At 68.0% G+C, this 15,799-nt stretch overlaps 2 protein-coding genes across 2 annotated transcripts; both read right to left on the bottom strand.

Moving 5' to 3' along the window:
* Positions 1-7,657, bottom strand: RUSC1 (RUN and SH3 domain containing 1). The gene is made up of 9 exons (XM_059832296.1): positions 6,064-7,657; positions 5,378-5,470; positions 3,882-3,958; positions 3,542-3,716; positions 3,310-3,415; positions 3,163-3,209; positions 1,879-2,902; positions 1,396-1,524; positions 1-669 (listed from the first exon to the last, which is right to left on the bottom strand). Exons 1-9 carry the CDS (start codon positions 7,655-7,657, stop codon positions 501-503), a joined length of 3,414 nt encoding a protein of 1,137 aa, XP_059688279.1. The 3' UTR covers positions 1-500.
* Positions 7,658-8,705: 1,048 nt separating this feature from the next.
* Positions 8,706-11,247, bottom strand: FDPS (farnesyl diphosphate synthase). Its single transcript, XM_059832115.1, has 9 exons — positions 11,104-11,247; positions 10,877-11,017; positions 10,720-10,800; positions 10,512-10,634; positions 10,183-10,271; positions 9,846-9,918; positions 9,628-9,705; positions 9,417-9,551; positions 8,706-9,123 (listed from the first exon to the last, which is right to left on the bottom strand). The coding sequence occupies exons 1-9, from the start codon at positions 11,245-11,247 to the stop codon at positions 8,923-8,925; spliced, it is 1,065 nt and encodes a 354-aa protein (XP_059688098.1). The 3' UTR covers positions 8,706-8,922.
* Between the last annotated feature and the right edge of the window lie 4,552 nt (positions 11,248-15,799).

The following is a 15,799-nucleotide window of genomic DNA, read 5'->3' as shown; positions in this document are numbered from 1 at the left end:
TCCAGCTTTTTCCCCCTGGAATAAGCTTGTTCCTGTGGTTGCAACTATTTACAGAGTGCTGGGACTGCGTATCAGTGGCCTGGGCCACCAGCCCCGGCCACGGGGCAAAGCAGGGCACGTGGAGGCGGCGGCGGTGGCAGGACACGACGGCACAGAGACGACATACAGGACTGCGAGTACCGCGCAGGGACAGGGTCCTCCCCTCCCCTGGCACAGGCGTGGGCAGTGGCTGAGGAAACATGAGCCAGAGCAGGTCCCAAACGGGGGCCACGGTGAAGTGCCAGCAGATCTGCGGGGACACGCACAGCGGTGGCTCGTGGGACACACCCACGGCAGACGGTAACGTCATGCGAACGAGCAGCAGCGCCGAGCACCAGGACAGGGTCCCCTGCAGAACTGCTGGCCCCGACGGTGGTGAAGACGTGGCAGGAGAAGGTCCTTCCCGGGGGTGGCACCTGCTTCGGCAAGCTCAGCTGCTTCCTCAGGTCTCCTCCGCCTCCTCACAAAATCAGGGATGTGTAGCCGACAGGAACTAGGCCACTGCTGTTTCCATGGCAGCAGTGGATCCAGTCTTCATCCACGGTGGAGAGCAGCTGCAGGACATCCCCTTTTTGGAAGCTGAGGTGACCCTCGGCAGTGCCCGTGTGGTCACAAAGTGCCCGGACTGCCCTGCACAACAAACGCCATCGGGATTCATCTCCCCCGGACCCCAGGCAGCGCTGCGAGAAGCTCCCCCAGGACTCAGGAGACATTCACGTGTGGAACCAGCGTCCCCCCGCCCCTCAGGCAGAGACGCCGCCTGACGATGGACTTGAGATCGAGAAGCCGCATCGCAAAAACCATCCTGCCAAGCAGACCCTCGGAGCAGCAGCAGAGCGTGAGCAGCACTTGCGCGGCCGTGGAGGGGAGATCTAGGTCAGGGCCAGCGAGGGCTGGGGAGGAGGGAGGTGGCCCAACGTGGTGTGGGACGGCCACTCGCCCTCCGTGCTTGCTTGGACAGACACTGCGCAAGCACAGGAGGACCACTACAGCTTTTCTGACCTGCCACATCTTGGTCAGAGCTGCCACGTAGTTGCCCCAAACAAGCTGCTCTGAATCCAGAAAGCGCGCAAGAGAAAGAAAATGCTCCAAATTCCCCCCAAAAATGTCTGGGAAAAACAACTGATCACAGCTAGGCAGGCACACAGGTTCTCCCAAAGCTCAGCAGGAGAGGGGGGAATCCCCGGGGGAGCAGTCAAGGTGCAAGGCAGCAACAAGGAGCGGTGTAAGCCTCTCCCTAGAAAGGCGTGGAGAATATCCGGGCTATGCCTGGGAACAGCCCCTGCTTCCCCCACCCCCCCAAAAAAAATCCACCACCAGCTTTCCAGCCCCAAACCCTACGGTGCCCTGCATCACCTGTGGGGCTGGGGCGCATCCGAAGCGTTCTTCTCCGGCTGTTCTTGGTCACGGGTCTTCTCGGACGCCAGCCCCTTCACCACCCTGGCCAGGACACGCGTGCTGGGGGACAGCCAGCTAGAGGGTCTCCTGCCACAAAGCAAAGGAAGCCGCAAGCTCGTCTGGAAAGCCTTTTCCCATCCATCCTGCTCAGAAAACTACCCTGGGAGCTGACAAGGGCACTATCAAGCACCACCGAGCCTCCACCACGAGCTCCTGCTGCTCTGAAGGACTGAGGCAATGCGCTGGCAGCAGCACCTGGGACGTGCACTAATCCCCTGCACAGGGCAACAGCCCAGGAGAACAACCCGGATAACGGGCGGCACAGGACACCCCGCCAGGCCAGCGAGCCCCAGGGTGCGCGCTCCGTACGCTGCCCGGGAGAAAAACCCTTCCTCAGCACGTGCCGCTTCCCCCACCGTCCCTGCCCAAGCTGGGTCTTACCTGGACCCAGCTGAGATGGTGTCAGGACTGGGAGGGAAGCTCCTGGCAGAGGGGCTGGGGGCTCCGAAGAGCCGGCCCAGCCAGCTGCCCTTGTCAGGACCAGGAGGACCCGCAGCCTCTGGGGCGGAAGGGGCTGCCCGGTTCCTATTCGCACGAGGCTCTGGGGAAGCAGCCAGGAGTTTCTCTCCAGCGGCGGGATCATCTGGCCCGGTGGGTGCTCCAGCTGGAGCAGGCAGGATGAGGTCTTCCGGGGAAGAGGTCCCAGAGGTGTCAGCGCTGCTGCCGGGCTTTGGACCGGAGAGTTCAGGGACAGCTTTGGTCTGAAGGAGCTGCAGCTCCGTGCCGCTAGGCTCATTCACGGATACGTGGGGTCGCACAGCCTGGCCGGGGCTGGAATCCCCCGCAGCCGTCCGCAGCTTTGTCCACCAGATGAAGGGGAACTTTTCCTTGCTAGGAGCAGCGTAAATCCTGGAGGCCTGGCTCAGCTGGCCCCACCAGCCACTGAGGCCGGCCCCGGTGTCCCGAGGGCCTGCCTCGGGCCTGGGGGTCTCCGGGGAGCCGTCAGCTCCCAGGAAAGCGCAACTGAGCTGGTCGCCCCACCGCAGCACGTGCTGGAAGGTCTGCTGCAGGGCAGCCCCCACCTGGGGACCAGGGACCAGCCCGCGCACGGCTGCCTGGGACTGGGCCCTCGTGCTGCCCTCCGCACCGGCTGCCCTCCCCAGAGTATCCGGGGGGGTCTCGTCTTCCAGGCTTGCCCCCGCAGCACTGCTTTGGCCCTCCAGAGAAGGCTGCGCAGCCCCCCGAGCCTGAGCAGCGCGACGGGCGGGAGACAGGGGCGACTCCAGCCGACGGGACAAGGGTCTTACATCCACGGAGAGGTGGTGGTGTTCAAAGAGCAGGTCAAGGTGGAAAGTCAGCACTGAGAGGGGCTGGATGAGCAGCAGCAGTTCATCAGCGAGGTGGGGAAGAGGGCCTTGACTCAGGGCAAAGAAGGCCATGGGTGAATACAGCACGGAGACTACACCTACGAGATACGGACAGCGCTGGACAGCTGCAAAATGCCCTGCCCTTGCCCACACATCCCTCCCAGGGCCAGCTGGTCCATCCCAGCAGGTCCAAAAGACGCTCCAAATTGTCTGCCTGACTACCCTCAGCCAGTACAACAGCCACAGAAAACAATGCCCTTGTCCACTACGGAAATCCTAGCCAAGCGTTGTGGGTGGAACGGGTATGGGATTATCCCCCCGGACTTGGGCAGGGGGCTTCTGGGCACTGCGTCCTTACCTGGGCTCTTCTGCAGGTGAGAGATCCACAGCTCCAGCTGCTTAATGCTAAACAAGAGAAAGGGAACCCAAGTGAGAGCTCTCGGGACTCTGCCCCATCCTGCCATCGCAGCAAGAACCGCCTGCACCATCAAGGGCCAACACTCACTTCAAAAGGCCGAGGATGAAGGCATGGAACTTCTGCCTGGTGCTGTTGAGAGGGGCCAGCCCGGCCACGTGCCAGCACAGGGACTGGAGAGAGCGGGCGCTGGGGCCTGGGGAACACACGACACAGTCACTGCTCTGGGGGCACATCCTCCCCCAGCCCGGGCTGGAGCAGGACTCCAGGCACCTTGAGATGCTGATCCCAGCATCCCCAAGAGCACGTTCCTCACACCGACCTGCCTTCACGGAGGCTTCCACCACACTCCAGGGGGAATTTTTCCTCTGCCCTGTGATAACATCCTTCTGGAACGGCTTCAGCCCGTCCTCCACCAAGGCATAGAGCGCAGGGCAGAGGGTGTGCAGCAGCAGATAACCCACATCCGGGCTGAGCCGGCTGTCTCCCAGCTGGGCCTGAAGTAGGGAGGCACAAGGAGAGGAGAGGGAGGGGAACGGCAGCACCTAACCCTGAGCCGGCAGGGAGGGATGGTGGGATCCTCCCCTGGAGCTCCCAAAGGCTCTCCCGCCCAAAGCCTGCACCCACCCCAGCCCGCTCAGGGCCTCAGCCCAGGCCCTCACCTTCTGCACCAGGTTCCGCGCAGCGCTGAAGTGGGCGATAATCTTATCCACGGCGGAGCTGACGGCGATCAGCAGGGCTGTCGGGCACGGGAAAGGAAGACGTCAGCACGGCACCCGACCCCCACCACCGCTCCAGCACCTGCTCAGCCCCTCGGCAGCGTGCGGCCCGGTGGGGCTGCCGGCGTCGCACCGGCCACGGCCGCAGCGCGGGACGTCAAGGCCTGGAGGAGCCGGGGGAGAGCGGACGGGCACCAGCGAGGCCCAGGAGGACGGAGCATCCCCGGCTGCTCCCGCGGGAACCTGTCGCTCTCGGGTGCGGGGATGAAGGGATGAAGGACCCGCCGTTCCCACGGGGACGAGGCCCGGAGGGAGGTGTGGGCAGGAGACCCTCAGGGTGGTGGCACGATGCCGGGGGCTGCCCCACCTCTGTTCTCCGGCTCGACAGCTCCGTCTGCCGAGAGGTGGACAGGGCCGCCTGCCCCTGCCCGTACCTGCCCGTACCTGCCGTACCTGCCCGCCCCTGCCCGTACCTGCCGCCCCTGCCCGTACCTGCCGTACCTGCCGTACCTGCTGCCCCTGCCCGTACCTGCCGTACCTGCCCGCACCTGCCCGTACCTGCCGCCCCTGCCCGTACCTGCCCGTACCTGCTGCCCCTGCCCATACCTGCCCGTACCTCCCGTACCTGCCCGTACCTGCCCGTACCTGCCGCCCCTGCCCGTACCTGCCCGTACCTCCCGTACCTGCCGCCCCTGCCCGTACCTGCCCGTACCTGCCTGCCCCTGCCCGTACCTGCCCGCCCCTGCCCGCCCCTGCCCGTACCTGCCGCCCCTGCCCGTACCTGCCCGTACCTCCCGTACCTGCTGCCCCTGCCCATACCTGCCCGTACCTCCCGTACCTGCTGCCCCTGCCCGTACCTGCCCGTACCTCCCGTACCTGCCTGCCCCTGCCCGTACCTGCCGCCCCTGCCCGTACCTGCCGTACCTGCCTGCCCCTGCCCGTACCTGCCCGCCCCTGCCCGCCCCTGCCCGTACCTGCTGCCCCTGCCCGTACCTGCCCGTACCTCCCGTACCTGCCTGCCCCTGCCCGTACCTGCCTGCCCCTGCCCGTACCTGCCCGCCCCTGCCCGCCCCTGCCCGTACCTGCTGCCCCTGCCCGTACCTGCCCGTACCTCCCGTACCTGCCTGCCCCTGCCCGTACCTGCCGCCCCTGCCCGTACCTGCCCGTACCTGCCGCCCCTGCCCGCCCCTGCCCGTACCTGCCCGTACCTGCTGCCCCTGCCCCCCCTGCCCCCCCTGCCCCCCCTGCCCGTACCTGCCCGCGACACCGGCCAGCCCCACCACCGCCCCCCGCACCTCCCCCGGCCCTGGGGGCCCCCGTGCCCCCGCTCGCCGGGGCCGGGCCGGGCCCGGCAGAGGCTCCGGAGGTGGGAAACCGCCCGCCCCGGCTCAGCGGCCGTTGGCGGGGCCGGTGGGGGGGGTGGGGGGGGCCACCGTTACCTTTCTGCCGCTCTCCCCGGGGGCGAGGCGCTCCCTCCGCGCCAGGCCGGGCTGCGCCCGGGGCGGCTCCAGCGGCGGACGGCGGGGGCCTGGCTGGAGAGAGGGGGCGGCGGGCTCAGGCGCAGCCCGCGGGGCCGCGGCCGGGGCCGGGGGGGGGGGGGGACGGGACCGGGGGCCGAGGCCGCGCTCGCCGCCCGGAGCCCGCCCTGCCGCCACGGGCCCACTCACCGCGGGCGGCGCCGGCGCCGGGGCCGGGGCCGGGCGGGTGGCGCTCGCCCATGGAGCCGGAGGCCGCGGCGGGGCGGGCCCCGCTGCCCGCCCAGGGCCTGTCCCCGCGGGCCGGGCGGGGCAGTGGAAGGGCCCGGAGGGGGCCCGCGGGCGGGGCGGGGAGAGGCCGGGGCGGCCCCGGGAGCGCCCGGTGTCCCAGCCGAGCGCAGCCGCGGCGGGGAGGGGAGGCCCGTGCGCGCCCGAAGCGGAGGGCAGCAGCGGCCCTGCCCGGCCCGGAGCACCGGGACCTCGGGACCCAGGCAGCGAGGAGCGGGCCAGCCCGGGCACAGCCGCCACACGCACCCGCCGCCTCCCCAACCAGTGACCCCCCAAGTCCTGCAGCTGCCCCTTGCCCCGCTCAGTCCCCTCACGGGTGACACCCCTGCACCCAGCCCAGAAGCGGGGACCCACACTCTTACCCTCCTTGCAGGTCTCGTCTCCTCTCTCGACCGTCCCTGGCACCCAAGGGTCCCCACCGGGTCCCCCGAGCCTCCGAAGCCGGTCGTCTTTATCCCTACCAGAGCCCAGCCCCTTCTCTCCTGGGACGCAGCTTCGCAGCGGCAGCCCCCCTTCCTCTGCGTCCCCCGGCTGTCCCTCCGCAATGGGCTGCAGTCCCGGTCGGGATCTCCTCCTCTTCGGCTGGTGGCTTTCCATAGGTGCCAGCAAGCGTCCACCCAGAGGCGTGGGTGGCATCCAGCCCGAGCCCTCGCTGCCTACGGCCATCTCAAGGGGTGCAGATGGGTGCTGAGATGCCACCGGCTCTGCCCGCCCGCCGGCTGGCTGGCCCTTGGGTCTGCTGGAGGCACTGCGGTACCGCAGCTCCTTGAACGTGGTCACCTCTCTCTGCCTGGCGCTGGCCGGTTTCGCTGGCCAGTCGTGCTGGAGCTGGGGCCAGGCTGGCTCCTGGCCCACGGCACTGGAGAGGAGCTCGCAGGGGGGCGGCAGCTCCGTGTCAGGTGAGAATACGATCAGCCAGTCGCTCCGGTCAGCCCTGGCCTGGGCAAGAGCAGGCCCAGCGGCATTCCTCTTCCTCCTCTGGGCAAGCTCATGGAAGGAGGTGATGGTCTTCTTGCCCACGTCTCTGCAGAGGTCGCCCGAGCTGGGCTCCGGCTCCGCCGGCTGCGTGGGCAGCAGCGGCTGCTCTGCTCTGTGTGCATTGAGAACCTGCAGCCGTCTCCGGGGCCGGGGGGGCACAGGCGGGGGGATGCTGCCAGCCCGGGGCCGCGGCTCAGGAGCGCTGCTCAGACCGGGATCCCACCGTCCTGGCGCGGGTGGTGCCGGAGACACAGCATCAGGGTTGGGGAGGGAGTTGCAGTTAGGGTCTAGGTTGGCGCAGATGCTGGTGGTCTCCTGCGCCACTGCACTGGGAGAGGTCTCATCACACTGGAAGTCCAGCGAGGTGCTGCTGCAGAGGCTGTCCGGGCTCTCTCCAGCCAGGGCATCCGATCTCCAGAGCAGTGGGGGGTTGAGGTTGGCATCTCTTCCATCACATGTCCTACTCGGGTCAGCCAACAACTGGCCATCCCGGGCGTCTTCTATGGGAATGACGTTGGGCTGATTTTCCGGGGATTTGGACTCTTCTCTGGAGAACCCTTTGCAGTACACGGAGACTGGGGAGTCATCCAAGCTGAAATCTGAGCAGCTACTGACAGAGGAGGAGGAGGAGGAGGAGGAGGAAGCCAGGTCACAAGGAGGATCACAAGGGGAAGCCGCCTCCTCCCCAGTATGCAGGCAGGGAAAATCCTCTTGAGCTGCCTGGTTCTGGAGACCCATCGTCACCGGCTGCTGAGTGTGGGACTCACAGCACCGGCATTTCAGGGAGGGGTTGTTGGAATTGGCATCCACTTGCTCACAGTTCTCCGGGCAGTCGCTGCAGCCGCTCTGGTCTCCTCCGCCCATGGAGACAGAGGTCTCCTGGAGCTCGGGGTGCCGGGAGAGATGCAGCCCCAGGGAGATGTGCTGCAGATGGATGTGGTTGAGGTTGCACAGCAGGCCTTTCTTCGGAGCCAGCATGATGCCGCCTCGCTGGTAGTGCCGGGGCTCCACAGAGAGCCCCACAGCTCCTCTCTTCAGACCATCCAGCTCCCTGCAAACATCAAACGCCCTCTCAGCCGGTGGGGGAGAACGCGGCGGCCCAAACCCGGAGAGCAACGGACAGGGCGAGAGGGAGGATGGTGACCTTGCGGCAGCCACCGAGCAGGGAAGGGCTGGCTACCGGGGACCGGTGCGAGGGCCTGCGGCTTCAGAGACGGGAATACACCCAGAAGAGAGGGGCTGCCCCACAGCTCCCCACCGAGCTCGGGCCCGGCCGGGCGGGCAGGGGCTGCTGGTGGCCGGGGAGCCGGTGGCCGATCCCCGCAGCGTGAGCTGAGCGTGGTCCGAGGAAGCTCTGGCCGGCCCAGGCGTCTGCGACAGCGGGGCTGAATCCTTCTGCCGGGTCTCAGCGGCCGGGGGCATCATCTCAGAGATGCCCTCAAGGAGAAAACGCCCTTGGAAACCTCAGCCCGGGGCCGGGTGGCACCGCCGCCGCGCTCAGCCCCGGGCACGGGCAACCGCAGCCACGGGCGAGGAGCCGCCCGGCTCCCGGCAACGCCGCAGCCGCGACACGGCAGCCGCTGCCGCCCGGCTCGGCCCTTCCCCAGCCGAGGGCAGAGCTCCGGCCCCGGGCACCCACCGGCGGCCTCGGGCAGGGGACGGGAGGCTCAGCCCCCGGGGTGGCCTCGGGCAGGCGGCGCCGAGCATCCACCGGCAGCGGGGGAGCAGCGGCCCCGGGGCTGCCCGGGCTGCAGCCGCCCCTTCCTTCCCCCCCCTCCCCGGAGCCCCCCCAGCCCGGCCCCGGCCCCGCTCACCTCCTCTCGCTGCGGCGGCGAATGCGGCTGCGGGGAGGGCGGAGCCCCGGCCCCGCCCCGGCCCCGCCCCGGCCCCGCCCCAGGCGGGAGCGGTGCTGCGGCCCGGCCCCCCCGCAGGGGAGGTGCTGCCATGGCCCCCCCCGGCCCCAGCCGACACCAGGCAGCAGCGACACACCCGCAATAACTTATGTTTATTGACACAAACGCTGACAGACGATCTCGGACCCCCCCCAGCAGCCCCATAGGATGACCTACAAACAGCCCCCGGACCCCCACCCCGGGGCAGGAGACCTGGGACCCCCCACGCCGGGGCAGGAGACCCCCTGGACGGGGTGGGGAGACAGGACCAGCTCCAGGCAGCTACGGCCAGGGGGGCAAACCCTACGAGGCCCCCTTAGCAAAGGCCACAGTCCAGAGCCAGGCCCACCATCACTTCTGCCGCTTGTAAATCTTCTGGGCTAGGCCAAGAAAGATGGCCTTGGGGAGGCGGTGGGCGTGTTTTTCGATCAGGTCCTGCAGGCGCCGATAGCTGCTCTCCTCGTATTCCTGAAAAGCAGCCCTCATACCCAGAGTCTCATAAAGCTCCTTCACCTTCGCCACCTTCTCAGGCTCCTTACGGCCATAGTTCTCCTGAGAAAACAGCAGAACGCGTCAGGCTGAGGGCCAGCTCACGGCCGCTGCCGTAGCTGCTCATTCAAAGCGCGGCAGGAGCCACCTCTTGTTCTCCCCGCCACCATCTTACACCGCTCACAACAACCAACCCTTCTCCCACCGAGGTAGCAGCACAGCGCGGCTACGCAGGGTGGCAGGTGGCTTTTCAGGCGTACGTTATGGCACTACACTCCCTCTATGCCATGTCCTCAGGGAGTCCACACCACCTCTCCCCCCTCTTCGGGGGGCTTCTGTCAGCCTGGTGGTGTTACCTCCAGGATCCGCCTCTGGTCCGGCGTGACCCGGCGCAGACACTCCACCACCAGCCAGCTGCACTTATTGTCCTGGATATCAGTGCCAACCTTCCCCATCAGCTCCGGGTCCCCAAAGCAGTCCAGGTAATCATCCTGTACGAAGACGGAAACACGTGAGCACCACAAACGTCTTACAAGCACAGAGGAGGGGTGGGGAGCCACCTCCTACCTGGATCTGAAAGAATTCGCCCATCTCCAGCAAGATGGCTTTGGCATTGTCATGCTCCTCCTTACCGTCAATACCAGTCTAAGAGGGGGAAAAAGGAACAAAGCCTTCCAGCACCTGCCTCCCACCCTTACTGCTCCCATCTCCCAAACCCCCTGCCCTCCTCGACAGCCTCGTACCGAGGGTTAGGCCCCTCCTCGGACTGTCTCCATAAAACTCACCATGTACATGGCAGCGGCCACGGGCAGGTAGAAGGAGTAGAACGCCGTCTTGTACTTAACGATCGCCTTATACCTGCGGCGGAGGAACGATGCTCAGTGACAAGGCCTGGGCCTTCCCCTCCCACCAGGGCTCTGCAGGTCAGGGCCAGCAGGAGGAAAGCAGCATCTCCCTGCAAAGCAGCTCCCGAGCTCTGAAGGTGTGAGCAAGACTTGCTCCCCAAAGCCTGGTAGGTGACAGCGGCGCTTCAGCCAGCCAGTTATGTCTCTCACCCAGCCTGGAAGGGACTGCAAGCAGAGCCAGCCGGGCTGGCATCTCTGTCCCCTTCAATCTCTTTACCTCTGCTCACTGAAGCGATTCAAATCCACCTGGGAAACAGGAGCAGTGATGAGGTCCAGCATCTGCCCGAGCTCAGTCTGGTAGGCGGTCTGCAGAGGAAAGAAGGATTTATTCACACAGTCCCTCGGGGAAGTCCCCACAGCACAGCGAAAACCCCAAACCCAAGCCCCATTTCGGCTCCTCTCCGAGCCTGAAGGAAGGCTGCGTGTCTGGCAGGATGCCCAGGAACTTGAGGAACAGTTTGAGATCCACACGCACCGTCAAAACATCCAGAAACGGCCCAGACCCATGGCAAACCCCCGGGGGGGGGACGCAGGGGCCGGGCTCACCTGCAGGAAAAGCTCCAGCAGGTGCAGGTAGTAGGGCCGCTCCCCGCAGTACTTCTTCAGCAGCCTGTAGACCGACGACTCGAGGAGGAAGGCGTCGTTGATGGCATCCAGACCGATCCCCTCCTGCGCCAGGAGAGCAGGGAGGTGTCCCAAAAGGCTCTGACCCCCCAGGACCCCCCGCGGGCAGGGGCCTCCCGAACGCTCTCACCTTCTTGTACCAGCACAGCTGCCCCCGGCGGGTGAGGGACGCGTCCATGATGTCGTCGGCCACCAGGAAAAAGGCTTGGAACTGCGAGAGGGCCGGTAAGGGGGCGTGGGGGGGTCCGTGGGGGGGTCCCCAGCCGCCCCCCCGCCCCGGCTCTCACCAGCTCGATGCACCAGCCGACGGCCAGGGCGCACCGGAGGCTCTCCGGGTCCTGCTGCCCGGGGCTCGCCAGCTCCCGGAAGGCGGCCAGCACCGTCAGCCCGCGGTTGCACTTCCCGCCCGGCGCGTTGTACTCCAGCACCTGCGGGAAGCGAGGGGCGGGCAGCGAAGAGCGGGAAGCCCCGGGGCCCGCCGCCCCCCCGGGGCCCCCCCCCGGGGCCTCCTCACCTCCCTCAGGCGCTCCACGGCGTCGCCCACCTCCGGGTGCCCGAGGCCGCCCTCCGTCAGGTCGCGGACGATCTGCGGGAAGAAGCCCACGAACTCCTCCCGCTCGGCGGCCGCCGCCGCCCCCTTCGCCGCGCTGCCGTTCATGGTGACCGAGAGCGCGGCCTACACCCGCCGCCGGCGCCCGGGCGGCCTTTTGAGGGGCTCCGCCCCGCCCGAGCGCCGGGCGCGGGGGTCGCCGGGACGCGTAGTCCGGAGCCGCGGGGGCAGCCGGCGCCTCGCCGCCGCCCGACTACAACCCCCGGCGTGCCCCGCGCGGGGGCGGAGCCAGCCGCCGGCTATGGCTGACGCCCGCGCTCATTGGCCCGCTCCATCGTATGAGGATGAGCCCAAGGAGGCTGAGCCAGTAGGGGCGCGGGGAGGGCGGGACCGAGCCGGCCGATTGGTGGAGGGGGAGAATGGAGCGAGTGCCCGGCCGGAGCGCGGGGGCGCGGCGGAGCCGGGGCGGGGGGGGGGGTGTGTGTGCATAGGGGGGCGCGGGCAGCCGGGGGGGGGGCAGAGGTGGGGCGCTGCTGGGGGGGGCGGGGGTGCAGTGCAGTGCAGGTGGGGTGCAGTGCAGGGGGGTGCAGTGCATGGGGGGGATGCAGTGCGGGGGGGTGCAGTGCAACGGGGGGTGCAGTGCAACAGGGGGGTGCAATGCAGGTGGGGTGCAGTGCAGGGGGGGGATGCAGTGCAGGGGGGTGCAGTGCATGGGGGGGGGGTGCAGTGCATGGGGGGGTGCAGTGCAGGGGGATGCAGTGCAGGCGGGGTGCAGTGCATGGGGGGGATGCAGTGCAGGCGGGGGTGGAGTGCAAGAGGGGGGTGCAGTGCATGGGGGGTGCAGTGCATGGGGGGGATGCAGTGCAGGGGGGTGCAGTGCATGGGGAGGATGCAGTGCAAGGCGGGGGTGGAGTGCAACAGAGGGGTGCAGTGCAGGTGGGGTGCAGTGCAGGGGGATGCAGTGCAGGCGGGGTGCAGTGCAAGAGGGGGGTGCAGTGCAAGAGGGGGGTGCAGTGCAGGGGGATGCAGTGCAAGGCGGGGGTGCAGTGCGGGGCGGTGCAGTGCATGGGGGGGTGCAGTGCAGGCGGGGTGCAGTGCAGGCGGGGTGCTCCACAGGCCTTTCGTGCAGGCGAGAAGCCGTGTGCGGGGCGGGGGAGCTTTGGTTTCCTCACGGCCGTCACCCCGCTGGGCCGAGGGCTCGCCGGGCGGGCGCAGCTCTGCGGTGGCACCCTTCCCACGCGGTGCTGCGAGGGACGCCGACGCTCCCTCCCCGGGCCCCGCGCCGCGGAGTGGCAATCTCCCCCTTATCTGCCGTAATCCTCTCATCTCCGCTAACCCCCCTTTAATCAACCTCTGCCTCGCTGCCTGATAATTCCCCACCCGCCATTGCCGCAGCCGGGAACGTGGGGGCTCGGGGCAGAGCCGCCCCACGCCACGGTCGGGTGCCCTTGGGGAGCTGCGGCCGGGCTGCTGGCGGCCGCGGGGGGCTCTGCCCTCACCCCCGGGCGGGCAGCGGGGCTCTGCCTTGTCCCGGGACACGGGACGCGGTGGGAGCCAGCAGGTCCCTTCGCCTCCTCCCCAGCCCCGGCTGCGTTGGCTGCCCGAGCAGTCCGGCCTTGTAGATGGTGGGTCAATCGCGGTTGGGCATGAGGCATACGGCTGGAATTGCGTTTCCAAGAAAATGCTCTTTTTGGTATCGGCGGCCTCGGCATGCCGGCTGCGGAGCGGCTCGCTGGCGGGGCAGAGCCAGGCCAGGCGCTGGCAACGCAGGATGCTGGGGCAGGGGACCGTCAGCCTACACACGCTCTTAATCAGGCTGGCTTCAGTGTAATCTGAAATAATCAAATTAGGAAGAAACCGCTAATCAGCTCTGATCTCACCCTGTGTCACGGAGCCTAATTCTTGCTGATGGTGGGGCTACCACCAGTGTCCTGCGGGTAGGGGCTGCCCCGGTGACGCAGCCCCGCAGCGGAGCTGCCGTGGGGAGAGCCGGCAGGGCACCGCAGGACGGCTGCCCGCGCTCACGCCCTGCCTGCGCCGTGCTGATGGTGCTGCGGCAGGGCGCGGAGGCGGGAGCTGCCGAGGAGGGGTGCAGTCAGAGCAAAGCTGTGCCCCCAGACCCATGCTGGCTGCGCTGGCAGCGCCGCGTGGGGCTGTGCGCCGCGAACGCCCCGGCTGCCGTTGCTCGGGCACCCCAGCCCATCTCACGCCGCGTGACCTTCATTTAATCTAGTTAATGCCTAGAGTCTGCTCTGCAATCAGGCGGTATCAAACCTCCCCCTCCCTCCAGGTTAATAAAGGGAAGGGAGATGGAAGGGAAAATAACCGAAGATTAAACATTAATCTCTCCGGGGCCCAAGGAGATGGGGTGGGCGGCAAGGGACCTGCTGCCGTTGGGCTCCCACCGCGCTGCCCGGGCCCACGGGGCGGAGGAGAGGCCCCTCGCCGGGCACCCGAGGATGCCCTGGCCGCTCCTGGCTCTGGGGAGGGCCAGGATCGGCTCCAGCTTTTAAGTAGGAGGGGAACCGCGGCATCCCCCCCTGCCCCGTCCCATCCCTGCAGGCGGGGCGCTGGGGGTGCCGGCGGTCAGCACCGAAGGAGGCTCCCCCAGACCAGCTCCGAATCTCTCTTTATTATTTAAATCCATTATGTACAACGACCAAAAATAAAAAAACGCTTTTAAATTCTCTGCGATATGAAAACTACAAGCTCTGTACATCGACTGCCGTGAGTGCAAGAGTGAAGGATCATGGTCTTTGGTGGCTAGACTCGTGCCCACGCACGCCACGGAGACGCACCCGCGCACAGCCGGCACCCCTGGCCCCGGCCCCTCCAGCCGCGCCTCTCGCCTCCCCGCCGGGACGGGGTGCTGGGGCCACGAGCTGACGGGGCACACGGCAGGGGTCTGCCACGGCGGTGACCGGAGCACAGGGTGGCTCTGGCTCCTGGCACAGGGCTACGGCGTGGGGAGGATGCACCGGCGGTGCAGCTGGCAGAAGCGGAGCCGTGCTCGGTGCTGTCCGGGCCGGCCCGCGTGCTCTGCGGGGGACACCTAGGATGACCGCTAAAACATCTACAACACGCAGTGTAAACACAGCCCGGGAACGTCTGACTACGCGGCCCGGCTGCAGACCCCTTCCCGAGGGGCTGCCGGGGAGACACCGACCATGGGGATGGAGCGGGACGTGGGCGGGGAAGAGGAGTTGAAGTCCATGAAAAAAAGGCAGTGCTGGACATCCCCTCCGACGGACACGCTGACGGGATTCCTGCCGGGCTGCTGTGCCCCGCAGGCTGGGCTCCCCGAGCAGCCCTGCGGTCCGGACTGGTCCCGACGTCCCAAAACACGAGGGGGGAGAACTGAAGACCTCACTTCGAGAAGTACCACGTGGAACAAAACCCTTGCCCGCTGCACCGGGGGTCCGACGGGCCCCGTTTGGCGGCAGCCAAGCCCCAGAGCACGACTACAAGCCACGGTTCCTGACTCCGGTAGTGAGAAGCAGCTTGCACAGCGCGGCGGGGTCGGGAGGGGACACTACTCTAACCAGGACTGTTAACATGGTTGGCCCAAAGCGACACTGTAAGCAGAGCTCAGCTGCTCGGCAGAGCCACGACTCGAACACACGTTGCTGATTACTGGCTCTGGAGGGGCGACGTGGGTTGGCCGCGGGGACCCCGGGCCCCTGCCCTCCCGCCTGGAGACCCAGGAGGGCGAGGGGAGGCAGCCCCACGGCCCCGCACGGTCACCCAGGTGCCGCCCGGGGTTGGCATCTCTTTGCGACACCCTTTCGCTCGCTTCGGCGCTGGTGACCGGCGTCTCCAGGCAGTCTGGAAACGGGACCCCAGCGCCGGGCAGGGTGGGGCTGCTCCCTCTGAGCATCTCCTGGAGCCGCAGGCAGCAGGGCCCCCCCGGGCTGCCCCCTTGCCAGAGCATGGCGAGGGTCCAGGGCGCAGCGCCCGGCTGTGGGGGCAGAGCCCTGCCCGGCGGCACATCCCAAGCCGGCGGGGAGCCAGCACCTCTGAGGCAAGGTGCTCCCCCAAGCCGGGGAGAGGCACCCAGGGGCTGCTCGGTGGGAGACCCATCTGCCCCCGGCTCCACCGCTTGGCACTCGTCACACCGGGGGGACCCTGCCCGGGACCCCCAGGTCCTGGCACCGGGCCCAGGGGACCTGCCAGGGCCCCAGGGTGGGGGGACCCGGTCCCCACCGGCCCTGGGTACCCACGCTCTGCCTGCCCGGGGACACCCCGCTGTGGGCTCCAGCCCCCTCACTCTGCCCTCGGCAGTGGGCCCCGGGGGGCTGCCTCTCCCTCCTCTCCCAGAAGCGAAGGCGCTGGGCAGGGCCTTCCGGGGATCGAGGCGGGCATGTGGCAGCCACTGCTGTGACAGAGGACAAACTGGAGGAGCCGCCAGTGCCAGCCCTGAGGAGAGGCCGTGGGGCGCAAGGGCAGAGCACAGGGGGGCCCGGCCCCCGAGGAGCAGTTGGGGGGAGCTGGGCTCCCCAGGGAGGCCGGAGTTTGGGCGAGAGCTCTGACCCGTCCTGTTGCCTCCAGGAGGAGGGCAGGACTCGGGACAGATGGTGACGGAGCAAGGAGGGGAGAGCCCAGGCAAGGTCCCCTCCTCGGGGCAGTCAGCAGAGCCCCCTCCTCATCCAGCTGGGCCAGC

The sequence above is a fragment of the Gavia stellata genome, chromosome 33 (genome assembly GCF_030936135.1).
Source record: "Gavia stellata isolate bGavSte3 chromosome 33, bGavSte3.hap2, whole genome shotgun sequence".
NCBI lineage: Eukaryota > Metazoa > Chordata > Aves > Gaviiformes > Gaviidae > Gavia > Gavia stellata.
This window is presented reverse-complemented; position numbering and strand designations above follow the sequence as displayed.